This window comes from Sardina pilchardus, chromosome 13 (genome assembly GCF_963854185.1).
Source record: "Sardina pilchardus chromosome 13, fSarPil1.1, whole genome shotgun sequence".
Taxonomy (NCBI): Eukaryota; Metazoa; Chordata; class Actinopteri; order Clupeiformes; family Clupeidae; genus Sardina; species Sardina pilchardus.
In genome coordinates this window covers 22761395-22788774 of record NC_085006.1, presented here as the reverse complement: position 1 = coordinate 22788774, position 27380 = coordinate 22761395, and the positions used below count along the sequence as shown (strand labels likewise).

The window sequence follows — 27380 nt, the reverse complement described above, 5'->3', positions numbered from 1 at the left end:
AATCCGCAAAAATATGTTCGAATTGTGACCCAAATCCGACCCGACCCGCGGAAAGGAAAAAACGCATTTAACGTCTTTCCTAGCCTAATTAGCCCACATGAGGACAACAGCGGGTTACAATGATCAGTCATTTTGACAATCTGCGCTCCTCCACACCATTCATAATCTGCAGCCTAGACATAGCTAGTGTTAAATCTCATCTTCATAACAAGTTTCCATTCATATTTCCCCTTGCGACTTCATAGGCTAGCCTACTTTTGCGTTTAACACTGCCAAGCATTTAACAAGCACAGCTGTTTATTCGTGTAGCCTATGACAGAAGCGAGGTGTTCTCGCATTGTGCACAACCTTCGATATCCCAGATCATTAGGCTCCATGTCCATAAAGTAGCGAATGCGCGATTGACTTTTTCAGTCAGTCACGCATGGCGCAATTGGGTGCTGAATTTAGGAGAAATTATGTTTTGCGCTCGACCACACCTCCTGTATTGCAGGCGCATCGCCACCTAATATGTCGGAAGTTAACAAGTGAGAAATGTGCATTTTTACTTTTTTGACCCGACCCACCCGCAATATTTAGAAAAAACTATTAGGCCTACCCAAATCCGCCCGACCCGCGGGTAAACCCGCGGATATCCGCGGGTAATGGGCTGAACCGCGCATCACTACTAGCCTGCTGAAAACAAGGTCCATAGATTTCTTTGATCTTGATATAAGTTAATAACACTTGTTGGATTGTATTAGATAAACAGTTTTTGCAGTGTGAAAAAATTTCCATTTAACCTAGCCTACATAGATTCTAATGATCACTTTGCTGCAACATCTTCTCAAGTGTTGATATGCTTTCAAAATTCAAATGAAGATTTTTTTTAAAGCAAGCGGAAGAATGGACGAGTCCAAACAAATGTGTTATCAAAATGAATGTTATTGTCCATATACTAATACATAAGTGCATTTATCTAAAATACTTGAAAGTACAGTGTCAATTCAATACAAATTGGATCAATATCGAAGAGGAATGCAAAGTACATTTGACATTTATTTGGATTAGGCTACCCACCCTCCCCCTTTCGGTGGGAAAGCACTTGGTACATTCCACCTGTTTGGTTTGAGCGAGCCAGGTTTGGGCGCGTATTACTTCTAACGTTTGCAAATTGCATTGCGTTTGATGAGAAAAGTGAAGTGACCGAGAAGAGGAATTTAAGTGTTGCCAGTGCCACAGAATTTATTGGACATGGAAGATTTCGACGAAGTAACACTTGCCACGCTCAGAGGTATGTATTGTTTTTTTCAAATTGCATTTCAACATGAAATATAAGCTATAACTAGCTAGTTCATCAAGTTCATGCTATGGCGCTAGTTAGCATGGCTAGGTATCACAAACTAGCCTATTTACTGTACACTAATGTCTCTGTTGCAACGTAGCTGGAATATTATCCTCCCTTGTAAATCGTTTTGGACAAAATTGCCTGCTAAATGACTAAATGTAGATATTGAGGTGTCTGTGCTTTATACTCAACAGCAGCTAATATCACTGAGGATATCCTGCGCACACTTTCTAGAGATGACATTAGGGATCTCTCTCCTGTAGGGCTGGGGGTAACCGATTATTTTTAAAACGATTAATCGGGCGATTATTTTATCGATTAGTCAACTAATCTAACGACTAATATGATTAGTCTAACGATTATTTTTCTGTTGTTCGATTAATAAAAACCATAATGTATCAATAAAAAATCTTAATAATATAGTATATACAAAAATCACCTGGATAAAAATATTTGCTTTGTCCTGAACACACAATATCAATGTGTTATGACAGTGGGACATTTTAATGTACTCTTTGCAAAACTCATTGCAGTGCTATGTAGGGTTGCCAACTATGAGAAAATAAAATGGGGATGCTTTTGCATGGTTGCATGAGAAATAGCCTACTTCTGAAAACAACTATTATATGGGTGCTATTGTTTTGGGATGTTTCCCTCATGCAAGCATCATAGCCTACTCTGGTAGGCAAATGGAGAACACATTGATATGCTTTATAATGACATTTAATTTGAATGCCTGAATGTAATGATCCAAGAAACATTAATACAGGCGGAAATCACTAATCTGGAGATCTTTAAATGAAAGACTAAAGCTACAATATTTTGACCATGTTATATTCAAATTTGACTAAACATTACTCAATGCTAAACAATGTAGACTATTGTACAGTCTCTGCTCTGTTTCTATGCAAGTTAAAATAGCCTTCCAACAGGTTGAAGCGGAGCTTTGCCAACAACGTTATTGTGTAAGCCTATTTCAGTTTTTCGTTTCTGTCACTCTTCGCGCACACGCATGCATTCAATGAACGCTCATACCACCATTGAGCATAGGCCTACGGAACGGTTGGCAACCTATGCTGGCATGATTAGCTTTTCTTGAGGGCTAACGTAGTTACTTTTAAAGTAACGTCAATGTCAAGTCTAACAATGCATTTCATGTTCTAAAAGCTTGTAGAGTAGGCTATATATCTAGCCTAGAAATCTAGACGCACCCTAGCGGCCAAAAATATTTTTGCCTAGCGGGATGGTCTAGGGTCGCACCGTTGAGGACAAGCCTGCGCCAGGCTCGAGTTCAGCCTAGCCAATCAGAACGCTCTATCTGTGTACGGAGTCCTTGAGCCCGAAGGCATCACGCAGTAAACAAATCAGAAGCAACGAAAGGCGGGTCTTGGCATCTAACTTATCTTTCACACACAACAGCGCCGACTCCGATAATTAAATTTAAAACGTTCTCCTGCTTGCTAGATTTTCTTCACTGTTGATTCGCTGTTTCTCTTTGAGTTTCCAAGTTAACGTTAAGGCTGCTACGTCTATCATTGTCCTATAGCCTACTTGTTGCAGAGCTGTGTAACATCTATTTGCCTCTCTCTTGGTAAGTTCACACTTGAAAAAGCGACTCTAATCGGAGCTGCCAAGTGTCACGCTTTGAGTGTGACAGACAGTCAAAAAAATGTTCGACGAACGCATCTCACTGTCGCTTGCAATTTTCTGAAACTTGGCAGCCCTGTTGCCGTTTTGCCGACCGGCTACGATTGGTCACAAATGCTGGCCTATTACGTGTAGAGGCAGTTTGAAAGACAACTGTTCATCCCACCCACAGGCTTCAACTCTGTGAATGGTCCGACCCCAGACTATACATTTCTGTGTAGTTTGGCTTGCCATGCTACTATCGACACAACATTGAAAATCTTTGGTAACGTTAGTGCAACTCATACGAGCCCTAACACACTTGGATGTGATGTTCATTTAAATGTTCTCAATGCTCATAAAACATTGATTCATTCATGACCACTGCGCACAGCCCTGGCCTGGACATTGTTTGGCTCCGTACATAGATATATATTGACACTGGCGAACCTACGTTAACATAATGTTGCTACGTTTTTTAATGGAAATATTAGAATGGCATTCCATTGCGCTTCGAGTCGCGTACGCATCTAAATACCACAACCTGAGTTAACTCCGTATGCTGTTTGTTCGTGCCGGCCGGGTTAGTGGAGCTGTGTTATGCAGCCGTGAGCTAGCCATTCCAGCCAACAATAAATGCTAACAAATACAATACACAGCTGACTCGCTGCCAGTGACAAGCTAACAAACTGCCTGCAGAGAGCTAGGATAGTTAGCGAGCACTACCGAAGTGCACTCAGCTTAAGCTGCACGACACACTACACAAACGTGAAATTAAAGTAAGTATTTCCATTCGACCACCTCGGGCGAGCAGTTTTTCAGGGCTTTGTGCAGAGCTTTTTTGGTTTGAGGAAGTGCGAACTGTTTGTTTTGTTTTGTTTTTGTGACTCAAGTGTTTTTTTTTTTTTTTTTTTCTGCCGATATGTCGACGCCTAAATATGACGTCGACGATATTTTGAAGTCGGTTAGTCGACGTCATCGACTCCTCGCTGCAGGCCTACTCTCCTGGTCCAGAGCACTTTCTTCGACGAAAAGATGTTTGGCTCAAAATCCACGTGGAGGACCAAGTAAGAAGCACTACAGTAACTGTAACACTAGCACTTAACCACTGTTAATCAGTCACAAAATGAGTTTGTTTTAGCCAACAATATCTTTGGTATTCATTTATTGCTGAATATGTTAATGTTTGAATATCTTTACTGATGTTCTTAACCTAGAGTTTTCAGCCCAGTTATTACTATTACAACAGTAATTCGTTTTCTCTGTTGTGTTTCTTTTCCATTTCAGATCATGGATGAGTTTCGTCAAGTTGTTGAAAAGGACAACATTGACTTCTTGAAAGACTTGAGAGAAAGATGGGATTTGTTCTATAGTAAGGTCCAATACTATGGAGTGGTGAAGCATGTAATGAAGGCCCCCCTGACCATGGACAGTGGTGAGTTATATGGTATGGTGGGTTTAGTGATGGGAATATTGAGTTCAGTGCTTATTTATCATATCTGATTTTTGTTTTCTTTTGATTTAGTTGAACATGCCATCGCTGTCTTCACCGCTTTACCGCAGCTCTTTCCATCAAACTCGAAGACACGCAGCCAAATTGAGGCAATTTTCCATGTTTTAACGGTGAGTCTAACATGATTCATGTTTCCTTTGTAAGGGCAGGTGTACACACATACAAACATGCTTACAAACTGACAGAGGCTAACATATTAATTGCATGTAAAACAAACATGAGCGAAACAGCAGTCATGTTTGATTTAGTCCACTTTGTCTTTGCAGCCCTCGGAGAATCCGGACGCTTTCCTGCGCACACAAGCATACCCAGTTGTCCTGTTGGGAGAAGAAAACTGCCTTCTCGCGATTGGAGCATCAACATTGTGCACGTTTCCACGTGAGACATTTCATGAAACGCTGCTTTACCTCATGGGCTGTTACTATGTTTTTCACCTACATTACCCAAAGACAAACGCCCTTTTTCGTGTACCCTTCCTCGCTATCTTCCTTTCTCTCTCTTTCCACTTTATCTCTCTTTCTCTGTTCTTTCCCTTTTTCTCTTTCATCTCTCTCCCCCTCTTTCTCTCATCCCTCTTTGTCCCCCTAGTCTCTCTCTTCCCACCCCCCAATCTTCTCTCTCCCTTTCTCTTTTTGTCTCTCGGCCCCCTCTCAACTCTCACTTTCCCTCTTTCTCTCTCCATCTCCGTCCACTCTCCCTCTTTCTCTATCTTTCACCTTTTCACTCTATGTCTTTCTATCTGTCCTCTTCCTCTTTCTCTTCTCCCTCATCTCTCCCCCCCCCCCCCCCCCCCCAGCCTAATTAAGAATAATGGAAATTGTTTTATGGTGTTTTTTTATTATTAATATTTATTTTAGTTTATTTTTTGGGGCAGTTTTCATGTTGTGGTGAGAGTTTACACAGAGTGTATGCCTGTGCCAAGCTGTTCACATGTTAAAAGTGATAATTGATGTACTGGTGATACTCCACGACCATAGTGAAAGGCTGCTTTTTGTGGCATGTTTGCCCTATGGGAATATTCTTTTGTTGGCTTGTGACTGTGACTGATTCGAGGTAAAACAGCTAAAATTCAGCAATAAAAGTTTCTGAACTGCATTCATGGTAGCCGGTTTTGTCTGATTTCAAGATAGATTTACTTATCATGTTCTTCTCAATACAAGAGGACATTTCTCAATATAAGCATCATAAGCTACTTTTACATTCTAATATTAAGCAAAACATACTTATTTACAGTTTTTTTATTTTCTCAATACAAGATGGAATTTCTCAATATAAGCATCATAAGCTATTTTTACAGGCTAATATTAAGCAAAACATACTTATTTACAGTTTTTTATTTTCTCAATACAAGAGGGAATTTCTCAATATAAGCATCATAAGCTATTTTTACAGGGTAATATGAAGTAAAATAGACTTATTTACAGTTTTTTGATTCAAGACTTATTGTCTACTATAAGCAAATTTCCCTCATTTCCAGTAACTGAATATGAGTTATATGGCCTTATTTTGAGTTAAAGGTTAGCCTATTTTTAAGAATGCAGGTGGCAAGAATTTCAGACTAACTTTGAGAATTCTTACCAAGAAAAAAATGCTTACCCCATTGGCAGATTTTTTGGCTTAAAATGCATGATTTTAGCCTCATTTTAGGGATATTTTTCTTGTTTCAAGAGGGGCATTTTTTGCAGTGTACTTCTGCTGATTCCTGCCATCCTCTACCTGGTGAAGAAAAAGTGTTTGAGTGACACACATACACACACAATACAGATGGACAATGTTACATACAGTGAGTCAGAAATCACCACATTAATTAAATGCACTCTGCAAAAACTGCTTATCTAATAAATGTCTATCATGTCTTATTATTCTTATATCAAGATAGCAAAATCTAGATGGTATTGTTTTCAGCATGAAGAGACTTGCCTACCACTTTCTCGTAAAATAATTTGTCTAAATTTAAAGCAACACTAAAGCACTTTTCCTTCCTTTTGTCGCACACACGCTTATTGTTTATCCAGCAAATAACAATGTCCAGAGACAAGGTAGAGTATGTTGCATGCTTTTATGAAAGTATGACGTATTGCGACATCGAAGCAAGTCAAATTTGTAGTTTCTTATATCTCATTTCATCGAACTACAGATACGCTACCCGACTTAGTAAAGTTACATAGTGTGGTTATAGCCAATAGAGGGCCGGCCCGCAAAGTGAAAGCAGAAGTGCCATTCACCCTGTTACGAGTTGATGAACCGCTGAAATGATTTTGAAAACATTATTTTAAGGTACGAAAAACTCTTTAGTGTTGCTTTAAAATGAGCTTCATTTATTTTAAGATGTCTCATCTGAAAGCAAGCAAATTTGTCTGCCAGTGTAATGGGTAAATTTGTCTTGATAGGACTCGTTGAAGTAAGTCAAAGTGTTCTTAAATTAAGTTAAAATGATCCTTTGAGAAATACTAAGGGCCAATCCCATTTCTAATTTCTACCCCTACTCCTACCCCTTTCCCCTTGCCCTTGCTCATACACCTCCGTTTGGAGTGTGCCTGAAAAATCTTCATTTGGAGGGGTATATAGCCCTACCACTTTCCCCTACCCCTCTACCTTAACGGAAATTGGAACATCCCTACCCCTACACGTGAAGGGGAAAGGGGTAGAGCGAAGGGGTGTAATGGGTTTGGGCCTAAACATGTATTGTAGTCTAAAATACTGCCTTGTAAGAGGTTCTCCGAATACATACGAAATTAATGGACGAGGTGGGACACCAGATGAAGATGAGAACATCTATATGAACACTGTCATGCCTGCTGACCAGAGGGATTGTGGTAAAGACACTGATGGAGATCTGGAAGAAGACTATATGAATGTAGAGGAGCTGAATGGCCCAACAGACAATCAGTCTGAACAGGATGACATCTATCAAAACTATAACTGAGACTGTTGGGGCATGTTTAGATTTCATGTAGTCTCACAGATCCAGACTTGACTTGGGTAGTGCCTTTTTCAAGGTTAGCACTAGACAAACCACATATCTGTGTGACTCAAAATGAGTGATATGTGATGTCGCAAAATGTTCATCTCCCACCCGGGCCGATCATTCAGCCATACAATACTTTGTCTTATCATTCATCCGACGACACACAATTATTTGTCTTTGTTTCTTCCAATAATCCTAGTCTAGTGAATGACCTCATCCAGTGCATTTATGATATTAAAACTTGGATGGATAATAACTATTAATTCTACTAGTACACGTAGGCCCCTCCCAGTAATGTAAATAATTGATTTTAAAATACTTCTGACTATTTTAGATAATTCATGGGCGTAGCTCCCTCATACATTTCTGACATGCTCATTGCATATACACCAGTCAGATCCCTTGGATCCTCAGGTAAAGGGCTCCTTGCAATACAGAATTAACTTGAGTTCCCGCACTCTCTGGAATTCCCTACCTCCTGAACTAAGGACTGATCCGAAAGTGTACTCTTTTAAAATCAGACTTAAAACATATTTCATTCTTGCAAACTCTTCATTGTGGTTTTAAAGCTATTTAAGTAATTAAATTGGTTGTTTACCGGTATATTCATATTTATATTTGTAATTATATATTTCATTATTTTTACATGTTTTATTTTTCATATACTTTTATTGTGTTGTCATTGCATGGGTTTTATTTTTTGTATCTATTGTATTGAATCTATGTATTAAAATCTTGTATTAAATTTGTATCTATTGTATCTTTGTTAATTTTGTGTTTGTTGTGTTAATCTCTTTCGTCAACAGCACATGGGCTTGTGACATAGTGTTGTGACTTGAAACACGGAGAGGCAGTAAACAACTGCCATTGAACGCCCTTTGTTGAGCAAGTTCCCGTAGAAAATACTTCAGCTGATTTAAGCTTTTTTTTTTTTACTTTGCTTGTTTGTTGCTTTACCTTTCTTATGTTTTATGATGAACCGTTGATGGTACACTTCGGATTGTGACATTAAGCTGCATATTAAACATCCACAGCTGCTAGAGCCATCACTTGCTTGTTTTGCATTCTGTTTTGAGCAGGAGACTAAGTTAGCCATGTTTCTGTAACTTGCAAGTTGCATGAAGAAAGCACATTGTGAAGCATTCACACGTAAACCAGCCATGCTACTAAATCTGTATAATATCTGTCTATCATATATCTATCATAACACTGACCCGAACTTCCCAATCACCAGTACGCACTTCAAAAGCCTCAAAAAGTACTAGTGTGGTTGCAGTGATATTGCTAGGCAGCCTGCCAATGCAGAATTTTGACTTTGAATCTCTTCTTTTGTCAGAAAGGCTTTCATACATAATTTACTTTGACTATGAGACTATGACTAGACTATTGACTATGTCTGAGATTTTGCTCTGTAAGTGGCGGAAATGGCCTTCCATGGTATGGTGATCTCTTCTTCCAAGAATTGTCCATGAAGCACTTTGGTGCTTACAGAGAGGACGATTCATTTCCATTTGTTTAGCCTCAACTAATAAAAAGCATGAATGTCCTTTCAGTAAAACCCTCATGTATAATTGGCATGCCATCAATGTCAAAATATAAAATGTAGATGCAGATGATGCATGAACAACAGCACTGCCAGTTGGCCCACTGCATTCCAGTGATTTCACCATCAGTATATGAAGCTCTTTTCCAAAACGTTATAAATCCATTTTTGAAAACATTAAAAAATCATGTTATTAAATTGTGTATTTCAGGTAGTATCAATAAAAATGCAGTTGTTTTGTTTTTTATTGAGTAAAGATAAATCAACTAAACATAACCCAATACAGTTTCACTGAGAATACTTGAAAAACTAAATTTAAAAAAATGATTTAGGAAAATTCATTAAAATGGTTATAGCGTTTTGGAAAATAACTCTTCAATCATATTCCATCAACAGAAATGGCTACACCTGCACAGGTCCTCCACAGAGAAACTGCTGCACATACAGGTCTGCCATAAAAAGAGGTGTTTCACGGGTCCTCCATAGAAAAACATTTCCACATGTCCTCTACAGGTAAAATGCTACTTGCACAGGCTGTAGTTGAGGGTGAGGAGGATAGGTGGCTTTGCCAGTGTTGAGATGTTAGAGGCACTGTGGATGTACTGCAGACCTCACTCCCATGATGTTTTCCTGAGTCTTTTTTCAGTCAGACTTTTACATCTGATTTTGACTCTATGTGGCAGTATATCTCTGTATACAGTATGACCATACATGCATATGCTTCATTCACTTGTGTTGTCTTTCTCACTAGAAGAGAAAGGATTATGCTGATGGGAACCGTAAGTGGCATTCCTTCTGAATGAATGTGTTCACAGTGTCGTTCATCAGGCAGAAATACAGTTCGTTCAGTTCACGTTCACCAAAATTATGAACGAGTTCATGAACTTTCGTTCAATGAACGCGTTCAGGCACAACACTGGAGCTGTGTCACTCTGAGCTGTATTTGTGTTCTTTGTGTAATATTATAATAAGTCAGCCAACAGTAAACAAGACATCAGCATTTCATTTTATGGTTCTACTAGATTAATGCTTGCAGGTTGACATTCATTTCCACATTTAGCTTTTATACCACTTTCAACACTTGACCAACAGAAAACAGGTCATGTAAAAAAGGCTATAAGGAAGAAAGAAAGAGGAAGGACATGTATTTTATGTGAAAATTCCCCCAGAGGTGGATATGTCAATGGCTGTGCTTTCTCCAATACTGGGTAAGTGTCTTTTTATATGAATATGAATGTATTAGAGAAGATATTTTTGGAGTTGTTTGAAAAACAGTGGAACAGATATGTTTCGATAGATGCCGTTTTAAGCACTCGATCCGGAATCTGACATTTCAACAGAAAATAAGTTTTAGAATTTCCCTTTACCCTGATTTAAATTTGACAATCACATTGCTGAGGCCAATGTTCTATCCGGGAACAGAGATCATTCTTTAGCGCTGCATTTAACCAGAGAAAAGAACACGTTGAGATTGTTGTCTCTTTTTCAAAAAGACAAAAGACAGCATTGACCAAAAGAAAAAGACTGCACTCATAATAATAATGACATACAAAAATACATTTGGAACAATACCAATTTTAATACAGTGCACATATTTATAAAATAGTCTTTCTAGGCAAATTGATGATTTGATGAAAATTAAAACAACAAATAAAAAAATCCATGGGACTCACTGCCTCTGTACCATCCAGTCAACACGCACTAACAAGTAAAAGTTGAAAGGAGTTATTTAACACAAAGAGACAAAGACGAAAAAAGAAGAGGATGTGAAACACAACAAACCAGATCGGATTCAGAGTCGCCATGTTGGTTTCTCTCTCCTCACTCAGGTGTTATATGTAGGAAACACACTGACTGGGGCCATTTCTTAGTCAGTTGTCATCAGATGCTGTGGGAGCCTGCCTATAGCCTTAGGCCTACTGTGCGTTCAGACCAAGACCGTCAAAAGCGTCAAGAGCGCCTGAAATCATTCATTTTCTATGGAGAGTTGGCGTTACCGGCGTCAAAAGCGTTCTGGGCGTGAGCGTGGCTTCATGAGCTTCACGGGCGTCAAAAAAAAGTTTAACCTCAGTTAACTTTATGAGCTATGACACGGTTCGGTGTCAACTAATCAGAATGTCAAACTCGCAGGATTGCTGCTTGTGGTTTGTTCAAATGTTTCACGTCATGGCTTTGACGCTTTCGGCGCCGAACTGGGTTGAGCGTCGGGCTATGAGCTTCACCAGCGACTTTGACGCTTTTGACGGTTTTGGTCTGAACGCACAGTTATACCAGCAGGAATGTACTTCACAAGGACAACTTCACTTCACAGCAACATGGACCAAAGTGGCCTTTATGAGAGTTGACAGTGACACATTTGAAACTCTATCGATATCTGCATAATATGTACTTCAGTTAGTTATAATGTGTTAGAACACAATACATTCAGTAAAAAATGTGCATTTGACCATATTTCAACACCTCTTGATCTGATTCTCTCTTCACAGTACTTTGTCTCGGTGTCACTTCAATAGCATGCAATATTTCTCTATTCAAATAAACATGACAGTTCTTTTTAATCACGTTCAGAAATGTCTGAACTGTATTTCATTTAGAATCTTGAATGACTCTCTCCTCCAGGTCAATATTCCTCACCCTTCATCCGGCTCATCTCCTCATATTCAGCTGTCTCACCTGGAGAAACTGTGCGATTCAGATGTGGCGGGATTTCTAACCGTCAATACAGGGATGTCTGTTTATACAGAAATGGTGCTTATATCATGAGTCAGTACAGCTACAGTAGCAGTGTTACCTTCACTCCTTTTATTGTGGGTGCCTCTGACACAGGCAGCTACACATGTGGCCCCTGCTCTGGCTAGGAGCCGCTCCATCAGTATCACTGTAGGTGAGTGGATGAGAGGTCAGATAACCTGGCACACCCTGAAAAAGAAAAGAACACAGACTACAACGGACATAAGTGGCGTCACCAGCCGATTTTACCGGGGCTTCAGCCCGGGGTAATTTGAGCCGAGCCCGGGGTAATTTTTTTTAATGCTTGAATCTATCAGCCAGTTTCAAAATCAACCAGCATTTGCCTGGTGCTAAATGTTGAGCACCACTAAGTAGTAGGCTAAGTAAGCTATCGATAGGCATCACAATACAACACTAGTTACACGTTTCTACATGGGCTAGCCCAGTGTTTCTCAATCTATGGGTAGGCTACCGGGCCGCGAGAAGATTACCATCGGGCAGCCGGCCGACCCGCCTTCTCCGAGAGACGCACCATGCGGCCGCGGCCGCACCCATTATTTTCGGTCATATTGCTGCGAGATATTTTCGCACAGAAATAACAGGCATATCATATGAAACTACGTAACCTGGCCTTTCCAGTGGCACTAGCCACTAGTTTCTATGATAAATGGTTCGCGAGATACTTTGCGTTGAAAATTACAGTTACATACAAAAATGAATGTCACATGCAGTTCTGCGTCATACCCATTCTTCTCTGTGAAATATCTCATGATTTCGTTACTGCCCTATGGCAAACTGCATATCAAAATAAACAGGAGATCCTACTTATTCCAATGGCGTATAGAATGTATCTGTATAATTAGGTAATCACGAGAAATCCTTTTTTGAAATCACATCAAATTTCTGCATTTTTTCATACCTCCCCATTTCCCCCACTTCAAAATAATTTAATTTTCCTATCAGAAGTTGTATTCAGACCCTTGTTTGTCATATAGCCATGGCAGATGCTTGATATGAATCGTTGGTAGGACTGTTTGTCTAAAAACATGTTCTGAGAGGAGCGTAGGCTAGGCTTAAAAGTTCTCTGCTTAAACTTCGAAAAGGAAAATTGTATGTTTTGATTTAGACCTACAATAGGCTATATCTACTCTTGTCATCCACTGGTAGTACACTGTAGTGTGTCTCTGGATAGTGCAAGCTTATGGGTAGTTGTAACAGCTATAGTCAGATAAGCCTAATTTTTCTCTCAGTGCTCTTCCTATAAGTAGGCTATCTTGTGTTCCTTGTAAAAAATACAATGTAGGAACATAATAGGCTACTGTAGATCCTCCATTGCCTTCTTCATTTTGCGCACCCCTTAATGTCCCCTTAAAAAAATTTCGGCGCGCGCTATGCGCGCGCATCGACACACATCCCAGGAGCTAAGCCCAGGTTGTCCTTAAAGTCTAGAAACGCCCCTGCATAACACCATGTCAGTCCTGAAACAAGCTAAATAATGAAACATTGTTATTAAAAAATGTCTTCACCTTTCAAACAACTTCCGTATTTTTGGCTGGAAATACACAATTGTAGTGGAAATCTTCTTTCTCACCAGTAGACTACAATGCTTTGGTATGGCAGCTTATATCCTCTATACATCCATTATGTCTAAATCAACATGCTAATGATTTGTCATTCCAGTAAACAGTTCAGTAACAGTTAGGCTGATGCTTAAATTCCTCCTGGAAAAATGTGTACCCTATATTGATTTTTTCTTTGTTTTGTTTTCCCTCCACAAGTCTCATAACATTGACAAAAGTAATATTTGGCAAATCCGTGAAAGTGTAGACTCTAATCCATTCTCTTGCCCAGATATGTTTTTTTTTCTGATGTGTTGACGCTCGACAGGAACGATTGCGCATTTTCGGTTACTGTGTGAAAGGTCAAGCCTCTCTGTTGACTACATTTGTTACAAGATTTAAACACCTTACAGCAGTTTAAATGTGGTTTTCTTAGTATTGAGAGTGTGATACACCTCACTTATTTTCCAGTTGTACTACAGAACCCAAGTCTTTCATTGGAAACCAGTAAAGAGGTCTCTTGGGGTCAGTCTGCCCGGATGAGATGCTCCATCTCCACACAGCACCTGGGTGGTACATTCACCCTACAGCAGCTCTATGGGTCATTTACAGAGACAAAACATATAGGTCTATATCAAAACTCTGCCCTCTTCACCATTCCTCAAGAGGACTTTATCCATCAAGGAGCCTACTACTGCCAGTATCAAACAAGGGTTTCCAGACGTGAATTCACGTCCTCTCGAAGTAATACTGCCAGCATTTCTATAATAGGTAAAGCGATATAATACATGCATTTATTGTTAACTTTTTGCTTTAATGGGATATTGTTGAAAACCTCTAGTTGTAATGCCAGTTCTGTAAGGAAGTAAGTACTAAATACACTTTCCCTTTTCTTGTTAAGAAAGCCATTGACTTACACACAGAATGACTCTTAGACCCTGTGGCACACAAAAATAAACATGCATATATTTCTCTCTTTAGACTTTTAAATGACATTGAAATGGTGTATTCCAGCACTGATAGCTATACCTTTCGAAAATGATATGAGGTGAGGTGAGTATAAATATAGTAGCGATCACAATTGCAGACAGGGATCACCTTTTGCCAGGATGGCTATTTATTGGAGCAGAGGTCAAGGCTACTCAGACTATAGATGCTTCTTAACATGCCTACTCGATCCTCGATGCTCGATCCTTGAGGGGCGTTCCCACTGATCTATAACTAACACTGGATAGACTATCCCATTGTTTTCGCCCCATCATTCTTTATGTAGATCAGTGAGGATCGAGGCCCGAGGAGCGAGGGAGGACGTATAAAAGCCTGAGAGGCACCCAATGATACAGGGTAACATGAGGGTACCCTGCTGAAAGAAACAGCCTGCCTGTGACAATCACATTGCTGAGGCCAATGTTCTATCCGGGAACAGAGATCATTCTTTAGCCCTGCATTTAACCAGAGAAAAGAACACGTTGAGATCTATCTTTATCTCTATCGTTTATTTATAGTGAGAATTACTTTTGGTACTGCTGAGAATTACTGTTGGTCAGCCAACAGTTGTCAAAAACATAATTGGATGGATTGTAGGTTGACATGTGATGTGATCTACGATAACCCATCTCATGGTGCACTCAAAAATCCTTGATTCAACCCTCCTTGGTTCCCGATCGCATCACATATTAATTTGCTGACATAGCTTTGATGACTTCCTTGACAGCGGTCTGGTTAAAAGAGGCTAAAAGGAACTGAGAAAGAGGAAGACATGTCCATTTCATGAGATTCTCATCAAGGAGGGAGATGTCGATGGCTGTCCTTGCTCTAATCTCAGGTAACATTAATATACATTTTCTTAATCTGAATGTGCAAGGTGAACTCCTCTGTGGTAGATGAACATTTTTAGGGGTGTTATAGAACAACAGAGGTAAATTATGGCCTACTTTGTGTTACTGCTAAATTCCGCTACAGCTCAGCCCACAATAAGTCAAACATATTTATTGTCACTCAAATCAGATGAGATACATTCATAGCATTTACCTGTAATTTAAATGTGCGATAACAATGATTTCAAATTGGCTTTAAATTGTCATGACTGTAGTGTTGAGATCAATGTTCTATAGAGAACACAGAGTTTAACATGCTTTCAATTAAATAAACCTGTGTTTGTCTTCTCAAAGATCAAATCAAACATTTATTTGTTCTAAAACATTTTCAAGAATGGTCTGTATGCTAAGGAAACCCCATTCATTTTGGAGCTGATGATACTCAAAAGGAACTTAGAAATACTGTATGTTTCACATTGCAGCCTATTTTCTATGATAACGAAAGTGAAACTCAGTGCCCTTTTAGTTTCAATGGTGAATATGTGCGTGCCAGTGTCATTCATTTATTGAACACGTCTTACAACATACATAATGCATTCATATTCTAGTAGTAATGTCAGAAATGGTTTATAGGCCTCTAAGAAGTGTGTTGCATCGTGCATGTTACATATAGATGTGCACTCAACTGCGTATCCATGCAGGCAAAAAGCAGGAATGTATAAAATCCTGTGTTACGAAAGTAAATGACAGCATTTTTTCAAATGTGGCGACGGCCGGCACACAACTTGGGGAGAAATGTTCACTATGCAGTCGGGGTGATGATAGCCGATGGTCAATGTGATTGACATGTACAGACGATAGCCAAAGAAAGAGATTAGTGCCTCCATTCACCGTGGAAAGGTTGTGTTTGTTTCTACATGTTGGCACAAAACGTTATTTCTGTTAGAAACTAAGTTGACTTATGGGTTAATGTACATAGCCCATTTCCATGACCCTTTCAAACTACGTTAGAATTGTGTGATTAGCCACCAGCATAATAAAACAAAATCCAGGGGGAGTCATACCACAGACCAGGGATGAACTACTGAATGGGCCTGCTGGGCCCATGTGCTCGGGGCGCACTTCTGTGTGAAGATGCTTCTTCTCCACCCTTATCTTTTCCCAAAACTCACCAGAAATCTTCCGGGGGAGCATGGGCCTATGTCCGTCAAAAGTTTGGAATGTCCTAATTGACTGACTTAATTAATAACATGTTTGTAATTTGTAATAATGTGTTTCCATGGTGGGAAAATTGGAATTTTATAAATTATATTGAAATTGTGTCAGGGGGTCCCCCAGACCCCAACACAGATTAGGCTCTTGAAAAACAACAAAGCTGGGTATGTGGGTTGGCTGTGGAACACCTCAAACCAGACTGCATTAGACAAACTGAGGGTATCGCATGAGACACCAGGCATTTCACAGAACGTGCTGTATGACCATATGACAACATGTATGACCATGTGTTGGTACGTTATGTCAAATTTGAATTTTGAATTTGAACAGCAGTCTTTACCAATTAGAATCAGAATTTATACTGATGAGTCACTTGTCATGGTAGTTGTGATTATATTTCAGCCAGGAATACTCAGAGACATAACTGAAGTTAACAAAGATTTTAATCAGAATAGAAATTAGCAACAATGAGAGTCTTTGGCGTAGGCCCCGTCCTAGGTCCAGGTCACTGAGTGTGCGGACCCTGGCAAATCCTGCCGGAACGAGAAGCAGGGGCGAAGCCTACCCCCTGGACAACTGGACGAGGACCAACCTGGTGGTGATTAGGGAGGGAGGGTGGGAACATCGAAAATCGGCACCTGAAAGCAACAAGGCAGGTGCCTGGGCAGAGTCATTAATAAAGCCAATGTAGCCTGGTGATTGGTCGAGGGTAATGAATGAATGACGTATTAAGTATACCCGGCAGAACTACGCTGCAACTACGCAAGTGCTACATGCTTATAATCACAAGCATATAATATGCTTATGACCTATACTGTACATATGGCCTATATAGTCTCCGGCTCCGTGCCTACGGCGAACCACAGCCGTGGCGATATAGGCCAACAATACCACTCCCACTCGTGCGATAATGCTTAAATATCACTGATTTGATTTATCTACATGTTTACATACAACACCTCTTGGTTTGTTTCTCCTTCTGTAGTTCTTTCTCTCAGTGTCCCCTCAGCAGCTGGTAAGTGAAGTACCTCCCCAATGATCACACATACTTACAAGTGCTTTGTCCTGCACAGCATTGCATTAGCCTATTCTGTATTGGAATACACATGTAAACATCTCACATCTAAACCTCTGCCACAGTATATTTCCATTTTCCATCGATCAGTATAGCCATCAACCATGATGGTATAATAGCATTTGACAGTTACAGTATGCATGAGGGTTGTGTCTGTTGTGTCTAAGTTGCTGCCCAGATCAGGCTGGTGAACGGGGACAGTCGGTGCTCAGGTCGAGTGGAGGTGTATCACTATAACCAGTGGGGAACTGTGTGTGATGATATCTGGGGCATGAGTCATGCTGAGGTGGTGTGCAGACAGCTGGGGTGTGGCACTGCTGTTTGTGCTCCTGATTCAGCCTTCTATGGTGCAGGGACTGGGCAGATTTTAATGGATAATGTCAAATGCTCCGGTACTGAACAGTCTCTGACCCAGTGCTCCTACATTAGCAGTCATAACTGTTACCATCATGAGGATGCAGGAGTGGTGTGTTCCTTGAGAGGTGAGTAAATACGGCATGTATCATGGCATCAAAGTAAACTTGCTGAAAACGCAAATCAAAATGTGACACTTTTTATATTTCCAGGTCCCTCCATCTCTCTCATCTCCTCATACTCAGCAGTCTTACCTGGAGAAACTGTTCTGATCAGATGTTCTAGTGCATACCGGTGCAATGGCAACTTACTTCTGTACAGGAATGGAGTTAACGTGAATTCAGAGGCTCTTAGTTCCTCCCAGAGCAGTGCTACGTTCACTCTGTCAAATGTGGCCTCCTCTCACCAGGGCCGCTACACATGTGCCTACTCCTCCTCCTCTACTCGTAGCCAGCCCATCAGCATCACTGTAGGTGAGTAAAGAGGTGTCAGCTAACCACGCACACAATGATAAAGTGAAGGAAATTATTAGGTAAATGGACTATCATCAAGCTGGAATCAAGTTAAATATAGTTATTAGGGATTCATATGCCCCCCTCATATATAACATGATCAAAAGCCTGCAATGATACTGTCAGAGGTGGAAAAACTCAGCTTCAGAGAGTAAAAGTCCTTTGTCAAAATGTAACTCTGGCGACAAAATGAAACACACTTGCATCATACAGGTAAGAGATAATGTATAGAACGCCGGTCATTATCGGAAAATAAGTCCCGACAGGATGAACAGAACCCCAACGCGCAGCGGAAGGGTTTTGCTTCGTTCTGAAGGGACTTATTTTCTATACATTATCCCGCTTATTATACGGCTACTTGCCAAAACAAGAAAATAAACTTAACTCAATGTGTCTTTAGCAATGACTTGGCTACCATAACCGTTTCGTGGCTTCCGCTAACAAAATAAATAGTTCGCCACACTTGACAGTTGTTAGCTGTGTTGGTCGGATTTAACAGACCTCTGAACGTTGGGAAGGCCCATTCATGTGAGTGGAACTTTCTGCAGCACTCTGAAGAGCCGTGTAATAAATTCGTATTATCATAGGGATCCACATGGCCCCATCTGTTCATTACACATATACTGTAACATGATCAAAAATCTGCCATGAGATGAGCTTTTCATCATGTCTTCTCTGTCTTGTTGCGCTCTCCTCTCCACTGCTTTGCAATTGTACTACAGAAGCAGTACTAGTAGAGAATAGCAGAGGTCAGCACTCTCCAAGTGTGTTTGTTTGTTACATCTCACGCTTTTTTTTTTTTTTTTACAGTTGAACTACAGAAGCCAAGTCTTTCATCGGAAACCAGCAAAAAGGTTTCTTGGGGTCAGTCTGCCCAGATGAGGTGCTCCATCTCCACACAGCACCTGGGTGGTACATTTACCCTACAGCAGTCCAATGGGTCATTTACAGAGACCAAGACAGCCATTGAAAGCTCTGCCCTCTTCACCATTCCTCAAGTGGACTTTACCTCTGAAGGCGTCTACTACTGCAAGTATAGAACAAGGGTTTCCAGTCGTGAATTCACATCCCCTCAAAGTGCTACTGTCAGCCTTTTTGTAATAGGTAATGTGGTTATATATCATATGGACATATTTCTGTGTTTTGTTAAGTAATAAAGGTTAACAGGGTTGGACATAAGGACCCTGCTGAAAAAAACAGCCTGTCCAGCGTGAATGAATGTTTGCTGGTTGACCAGCTTGTTAACCAGCTTGTTTGACCACCCTATGATAGTTGACCAGCTAAACCAGCAAAACCTCAAGCTGGTCATTTTAGCTGGTGTTGCTGGTCTATATTGCTGGTTTTTACTGGTCATGCCAGCTTATGTTGGTCATTCTAGGAAACCAGCTTGACCGTCTCTGTCAAGCTTGGCAGGCTGGTCACCAGCAAGACCATCTTAAACCAGCTGTTTCACACAACAAACTGGCCACACCAGCTTGACCAGCTTCATCAGAGGGTCACGCCAGCATGTCTGGTGGCATAACCAGCTACACCAGCATAGACCAGCTAAAACCATCTAAAACCAGCTACCAGCATAAGCTGGTTTCTTGCTGTTTTTTTTTCAGCAGGGAAGATATTAGCAGTTAGGATATTGTTTTATATGTAATCCCAAATCCGCAATGTATAACACAATCTACTAGCCTGGCAAGCCAAACTACAAAATATTTTTGGCCACTAGGGTGCGTCTAGATTTCTAGGCTAACAAGTTACTAATAAATAGTTAAGAAAGTTGTTGAGGCATCGTTGACTTAGGCTACATAAAGAGCCATTCTAGCTGTTAACCACGTGTCATCTCATATTAATCCTCCACTGATAAACTGCCTCCTTCCCCAGTGGTGCTTGTGCAGCCCAACATCTCTCTCAGTGCCTCAGATGGAGGGCTGTTCTGGGGGCCTCAGGGGCCAGAGGTGACCTGGGGCCACAGCCTTTCCCTCATCTGCTCTACTGAGCCACAGCTCCAAGGAGGCTCCTTCCACCTCATCTTTGATGGGTCTAACAGCACCAGGACTCAGCTCGCCATCAACCACTCAGCCTCCTTCTACATTCCTGAGGCAGACTACTCCCACCAGGGCAACTACAGCTGTGTCTATGAGGTCACTGTGTCCAGCCGCACCTTCAAGTCAACACAGACAGCACCACTGACAGTCATTGTAAGAGGTAAACATCCAGCACTTAATTGTCTATTCAGTATTATGTTTGTGTGTTAGTTTTCTTGTTGTTTTCTCTTGTAATTCCCTGGTCCTTTTCCAGCATCCCTGGCACCCATCATTGCATCTGGGGTGATTTCAGGGTTGTTCCTATACACTGCAAAAAGTGATTTTCAAGAAAGGAGAATTTACTTATTTTGGGGAAATTAATCTGGGTTTTTTTCTTGTTTTAGGCACTGATAGAAAAAATATCTTGTTATCGGTCAAAAGCTTATGTTGGTCATTCTAGGAAACCAACTTGACCGTCTCTGTCAAGCTTGGCAGGCTGGTCACCAGCTGTTTCACACAACAAACTGGCCACACCAGCTTGACCAGCTTCATCAGAGGGTCACGCCAGCATGTTTGGTGGCATAACCAGCTAGACCAGCAAAGACCAGCAAAAGCGGGAAGAAAACCAGCAAAGCCAGCTAAAACCATCTAAAACCAGCTACCAGCATAAGCTGGTTTCTTGCTGTTTTTTTTTCAGCAGGGAAGATATTAGGAGTTAGGATATTGTTTTATATGTAATCCCAAATCCGCAATGTATAACACAATCTACTAGCCTGGCAAGCCAAACTACAAAATATTTTTGGCCACTAGGGTGCGTCTAGATTTCTAGGCTAACAATCTACTAATAAATAGTTAAGAAAGTTGTTGAGGCACTGTTGACTTAGGCTACAGTACATAAAGAGCCATTCTAGCTGTTAACCACGTGTCATCTCATATTAATCCTCCACTGATAAACTGCCTCCTTCCCCAGTGGTGCTTGTGCAGCCCAACATCTCTCTCAGTGCCCCAGATGGAGGGCTGTTCTGGGGGCCTCAGGGGCCAGAGGTGACCTGGGGCCACAGCCTTTCCCTCATCTGCTCTACTGAGCCACAGCACCAAGGAGGCTCCTTCCACCTCATCTTTGATGGGTCTAACAGCACCAGGACTCAGCTCGCCATCAACCACTCAGCCTCCTTCTACATTCCTGAGGCAGACTACTCCCACCAGGGCAACTACAGCTGTGTCTATGAGGTCACTGTGTCCAGCCGCACCTTCAAGTCAACACAGACAGCACCACTGACAGTCATTGTAAGAGGTAAACATCCAGCACTTAATTGTCTATTCAGTATTATGTTTGTGTGTTAGTTTTCTTGTTGTTTTCTCTTGTAATTCCCTGGTCCTTTTCCAGCATCCCTGGCACCCATCATTGCATCTGGGGTGATTTCAGGGTTGTTCCTATACACTGCAAAAAGTGATTTTCAAGAAAGGAGAATTTACTTATTTTGGGGAAATTAATCTGGGTTTTTTTCTTGTTTTAGGCACTGATAGAAAAAATATCTTGTTATCGGTCAAAAGCTTATGTTGGTCATTCTAGGAAACCAACTTGACCGTCTCTGTCAAGCTTGGCAGGCTGGTCACCAGCTGTTTCACACAACAAACTGGCCACACCAGCTTGACCAGCTTCATCAGAGGGTCACGCCAGCATGTTTGGTGGCATAACCAGCTAGACCAGCAAAGACCAGCAAAAGCGGGAAGAAAACCAGCAAAGCCAGCTAAAACCATCTAAAACCAGCTACCAGCATAAGCTGGTTTCTTGCTGTTTTTTTTTCAGCAGGGAAGATATTAGGAGTTAGGATATTGTTTTATATGTAATCCCAAATCCGCAATGTATAACACAATCTACTAGCCTGGCAAGCCAAACTACAAAATATTTTTGGCCACTAGGGTGCGTCTAGATTTCTAGGCTAACAATCTACTAATAAATAGTTAAGAAAGTTGTTGAGGCACTGTTGACTTAGGCTACAGTACATAAAGAGCCATTCTAGCTGTTAACCACGTGTCATCTCATATTAATCCTCCACTGATAAACTGCCTCCTTCCCCAGTGGTGCTTGTGCAGCCCAACATCTCTCTCAGTGCCCCAGATGGAGGGCTGTTCTGGGGGCCTCAGGGGCCAGAGGTGACCTGGGGCCACAGCCTTTCCCTCATCTGCTCTACTGAGCCACAGCACCAAGGAGGCTCCTTCCACCTCATCTTTGATGGGTCTAACAGCACCAGGACTCAGCTCGCCATCAACCACTCAGCCTCCTTCTACATTCCTGAGGCAGACTACTCCCACCAGGGCAACTACAGCTGTGTCTATGAGGTCACTGTGTCCAGCCGCACCTTCAAGTCAACACAGACAGCACCACTGACAGTCATTGTAAGAGGTAAACATCCAGCACTTAATTGTCTATTCAGTATTATGTTTGTGTGTTAGTTTTCTTGTTGTTTTCTCTTGTAATTCCCTGGTCCTTTTCCAGCATCCCTGGCACCCATCATTGCATCTGGGGTGATTTCAGGGTTGTTCCTATACACTGCAAAAAGTGATTTTCAAGAAAGGAGAATTTACTTATTTTGGGGAAATTAATCTGGGTTTTTTTCTTGTTTTAGGCACTGATAGAAAAAATATCTTGTTATCGGTCAAAAGCTTATGTTGGTCATTCTAGGAAACCAACTTGACCGTCTCTGTCAAGCTTGGCAGGCTGGTCACCAGCTGTTTCACACAACAAACTGGCCACACCAGCTTGACCAGCTTCATCAGAGGGTCACGCCAGCATGTTTGGTGGCATAACCAGCTAGACCAGCAAAGACCAGCAAAAGCGGGAAGAAAACCAGCAAAGCCAGCTAAAACCATCTAAAACCAGCTACCAGCATAAGCTGGTTTCTTGCTGTTTTTTTTTCAGCAGGGAAGATATTAGGAGTTAGGATATTGTTTTATATGTAATCCCAAATCCGCAATGTATAACACAATCTACTAGCCTGGCAAGCCAAACTACAAAATATTTTTGGCCACTAGGGTGCGTCTAGATTTCTAGGCTAACAATCTACTAATAAATAGTTAAGAAAGTTGTTGAGGCACTGTTGACTTAGGCTACAGTACATAAAGAGCCATTCTAGCTGTTAACCACGTGTCATCTCATATTAATCCTCCACTGATAAACTGCCTCCTTCCCCAGTGGTGCTTGTGCAGCCCAACATCTCTCTCAGTGCCCCAGATGGAGGGCTGTTCTGGGGGCCTCAGGGGCCAGAGGTGACCTGGGGCCACAGCCTTTCCCTCATCTGCTCTACTGAGCCACAGCACCAAGGAGGCTCCTTCCACCTCATCTTTGATGGGTCTAACAGCACCAGGACTCAGCTCGCCATCAACCACTCAGCCTCCTTCTACATTCCTGAGGCAGACTACTCCCACCAGGGCAACTACAGCTGTGTCTATGAGGTCACTGTGTCCAGCCGCACCTTCAAGTCAACACAGACAGCACCACTGACAGTCATTGTAAGAGGTAAACATCCAGCACTTAATTGTCTATTCAGTATTATGTTTGTGTGTTAGTTTTCTTGTTGTTTTCTCTTGTAATTCCCTGGTCCTTTTCCAGCATCCCTGGCACCCATCATTGCATCTGGGGTGATTTCAGGGTTGTTCCTATACACTGCAAAAAGTGATTTTCAAGAAAGGAGAATTTACTTATTTTGGGGAAATTAATCTGGGTTTTTTTCTTGTTTTAGGCACTGATAGAAAAAATATCTTGTTATCGGTCAAAAGCTTATGTTGGTCATTCTAGGAAACCAACTTGACCGTCTCTGTCAAGCTTGGCAGGCTGGTCACCAGCTGTTTCACACAACAAACTGGCCACACCAGCTTGACCAGCTTCATCAGAGGGTCACGCCAGCATGTTTGGTGGCATAACCAGCTAGACCAGCAAAGACCAGCAAAAGCGGGAAGAAAACCAGCAAAGCCAGCTAAAACCATCTAAAACCAGCTACCAGCATAAGCTGGTTTCTTGCTGTTTTTTTTTCAGCAGGGAAGATATTAGGAGTTAGGATATTGTTTTATATGTAATCCCAAATCCGCAATGTATAACACAATCTACTAGCCTGGCAAGCCAAACTACAAAATATTTTTGGCCACTAGGGTGCGTCTAGATTTCTAGGCTAACAATCTACTAATAAATAGTTAAGAAAGTTGTTGAGGCACTGTTGACTTAGGCTACAGTACATAAAGAGCCATTCTAGCTGTTAACCACGTGTCATCTCATATTAATCCTCCACTGATAAACTGCCTCCTTCCCCAGTGGTGCTTGTGCAGCCCAACATCTCTCTCAGTGCCCCAGATGGAGGGCTGTTCTGGGGGCCTCAGGGGCCAGAGGTGACCTGGGGCCACAGCCTTTCCCTCATCTGCTCTACTGAGCCACAGCACCAAGGAGGCTCCTTCCACCTCATCTTTGATGGGTCTAACAGCACCAGGACTCAGCTCGCCATCAACCACTCAGCCTCCTTCTACATTCCTGAGGCAGACTACTCCCACCAGGGCAACTACAGCTGTGTCTATGAGGTCACTGTGTCCAGCCGCACCTTCAAGTCAACACAGACAGCACCACTGACAGTCATTGTAAGAGGTAAACATCCAGCACTTAATTGTCTATTCAGTATTATGTTTGTGTGTTAGTTTTCTTGTTGTTTTCTCTTGTAATTCCCTGGTCCTTTTCCAGCATCCCTGGCACCCATCATTGCATCTGGGGTGATTTCAGGGTTGTTCCTATACACTGCAAAAAGTGATTTTCAAGAAAGGAGAATTTACTTATTTTGGGGAAATTAATCTGGGTTTTTTTCTTGTTTTAGGCACTGATAGAAAAAATATCTTGTTATCGGTCAAAAGTCAAGCTTGTTTTTAGAATATATGTCTTACTTTTTCTAAGCAAGAATTTGCAGCTTATTTTGAGTTCAAATGATCTAGAAATGAGATCAACTTTTGTTCAGCATCTGAGCAACCAGGTTGTCTCCTTATTTTAAGACATATTCTTGATTTAAGAATGATATTTTCTTAAATCAAGAACACAGTGAGCAATGTCAAAGAAACATCATTATTGCAAAAAATAAAATCTAACCAAATATTATTCATCTTATATTAAGAACAAAAATCTTATATTAAGTATGCTTATGATGTTCTCTCGAAAGATAATTTTGACTTAATTTAAGAAGATTTTGACTTATTTTAAGAAGTCTAAGCCGCAGACAAATGGAGGTGCACTGGCAGACAAATTTGCTTGTTTTAGGGCAAATTTGCTTAACGCACTGCCGGACAAGCTTGTTTTCAAGATGAGACATCTTATATTAAGAACAAAAATCTTATTTTAAGTAGGCTAGGCCTATGATGTTCTCTCGAAAGATCATTTTGACTTAATTTAAGAAGACTTTGACTTATTTTAAGAAGTCTACGCCGCAGACAAATGTAGGTGCACTGGCAGACAAATTTGCTTGTTTTAGGGCAAATTTGCTTAACGCACTGCCGGACAAATTGGCTTGTTTTCAAGATGAGACATCTTAAAATAAGTCAAACCCTTAATTCAAGTCAAATAGCCTAGCCTGCTGAAAACAAGGTCCATAGATTTCTTTGATCTTGATATAAGTTAATAACACTTGTTGGATTGTATTAGATAAACAGTTTTTGCAGTGTGAAAAAATTAGCATTTAACCTAGCCTACACAGATTCTAATGATCACTTTGCTGCAACATCTTCTCAAGTGTTGATATGCTTTCAAAATTCAAATGAAGATTTTTTTAAAGCAAGCGGAAGAATGGACGAGTCCAAACAAATGTGTTATCAAAATGAATGTTATTGTCCATATACTAATACATAAGTGCATTTATCTAAAATACTTGAAAGTACAGTGTCAATTCAATACAAATTGGATCAATATCGAAGAGGAATGCAAAGTACATTTTACATTTATTTGGATTAGGCTACCCACCCTCCCCCTTTCGGTGGGAAAGCACTTGGTACATTCCACCTGTTTGGTTTGAGCCAAAGCCATCGATATCTCAAAGTTGCGACAGCCGTTGACTTCCATGTTAAAGCCAGATTAGAGCGGTCACGTGGTTAGTGGGTAGACTCAGTAGTTCCCTCGGTCCCTGGTTTACTACGGGATTGACAGCAGCGATCGCATTAATATTTACGGTGAATACTCGATGAAAATGACTATAAACTGCATTTCCACATACATATACATTACTCAATGAAAATGCATTATTATGCACACGACTATAAGTCATGTAGAAAAGTCGTATTATATTCATTCATTCTCAATGGAATAGTTCCCGGAAGTGCCGCCATTGTTTGTTCACGGGAGTCAACCAAGGGGGCAGCAGAGCCCGTCTACGGAGAGCCTTGCCACTCGCTATTAAGTCCCATTGTAACGACTTTTGGTTGCAGTTCCACCAAAATTCCACTGGGGGCGGTCGCCTGAGTGCAGAATGAATGGGAGCCTATGGAGCTAGACGGCTAAAGTTGGCTCTTTCACCCAATTGTCGTTGAGAGATCTCAGATTTGATTGTAGTTTTTGCAAGTTCAACATAGGTTATAGGTCAAAAGTTGAATGAACGAGTACTTATGTCCTTCCGATTTCTTACAGGTTGAGTTGTTGTTGCCCATACCACGCTAGCATTCTGCTAATGAAGCTTGAGTGTATGACGTCATTTACATTTTAAAAGACGTTTTAAAGCAAACAAGTGACTCAAAAAAATCAAACACCACGCAATACGTAATTTCTTTGCATCCCCTTTCGAAAACAACATTCAAATTCATTGACAAAAAATTATATTTTGAGAAAAGCGGATTTTGAGGGGTATTGCTCCATTGACCGCCATGCATTCTGCACTCCAAATGTAGCGCCTCTAATGGAACCAGCGTGGAACTGCAACCATTTCAAAACCGGAAGTATAACGACAGTGGCAGTTCTCCCCTTATTAGACATTCTCTGGGGGCAGGCATATTCCCGGAAGTAGAAACACGAAATGAGCTGGTGATCAACACTCTGCTAACTCCCTTGGACGGCCATAGATTTCAGATTTTTTTGCGATCCCATAACTTCATATAACATGTGCCCTTTGTC

General features: G+C 41.1%; 3 protein-coding genes across 3 annotated transcripts in view; all 3 read left to right on the top strand.

Annotated features, from left to right (window-relative positions):
* Positions 1-2980: 2980 nt before the first annotated feature.
* LOC134099406 (uncharacterized) overlaps positions 2981-27380 on the top strand; it is a 50018-nt gene continuing 25618 nt past the window's right edge. The window contains exon 1 of the mRNA XM_062552269.1: positions 2981-4020. The gene's annotated coding sequence lies outside the window, so the exon portion shown is untranslated. The remainder of the gene's footprint in view (positions 4021-27380) is intronic.
* LOC134099211 (immunoglobulin superfamily member 1-like) lies at positions 10144-20682 on the top strand. The gene is made up of 7 exons (XM_062552002.1): positions 10144-10185; positions 14981-15091; positions 17284-17313; positions 17541-17855; positions 17976-18200; positions 19050-19343; positions 20112-20682. Exons 2-7 carry the CDS (start codon positions 15037-15039, stop codon positions 20483-20485), a joined length of 1293 nt encoding a protein of 430 aa, XP_062407986.1. The 5' UTR covers positions 10144-10185; positions 14981-15036; the 3' UTR covers positions 20486-20682.
* On the top strand, positions 20824-22908 carry LOC134099210 (uncharacterized). Its single transcript, XM_062552001.1, has 3 exons — positions 20824-20830; positions 21225-21548; positions 22305-22908. Exons 1-3 carry the CDS (start codon positions 20824-20826, stop codon positions 22709-22711), a joined length of 738 nt encoding a protein of 245 aa, XP_062407985.1. The 3' UTR covers positions 22712-22908.

What these genes read in the sequence shown, in the direction of transcription:
- LOC134099210 (XM_062552001.1), top strand. An exon ending in ACTGACAGTCATTGTAAGAG is followed by an intron (nt 21,549 to 22,304) that starts GTAAACATCCAG and finishes TCATCTCATATT; the next exon opens with AATCCTCCACTGATAAACTG.
- LOC134099211 (XM_062552002.1), top strand. Translation starts at nt 15,037, where the DNA reads ATGAGATTCTCATCAAGGAGGGAGATGTCGATGGCTGTCCTTGCTCTA. An exon ending in TGTCCTTGCTCTAATCTCAG is followed by an intron (nt 15,092 to 17,283) that starts GTAACATTAATA and finishes CTCCTTCTGTAG; the next exon opens with TTCTTTCTCTCAGTGTCCCC. An exon ending in GCCCATCAGCATCACTGTAG is followed by an intron (nt 18,201 to 19,049) that starts GTGAGTAAAGAG and finishes TTTTTTTTACAG; the next exon opens with TTGAACTACAGAAGCCAAGT.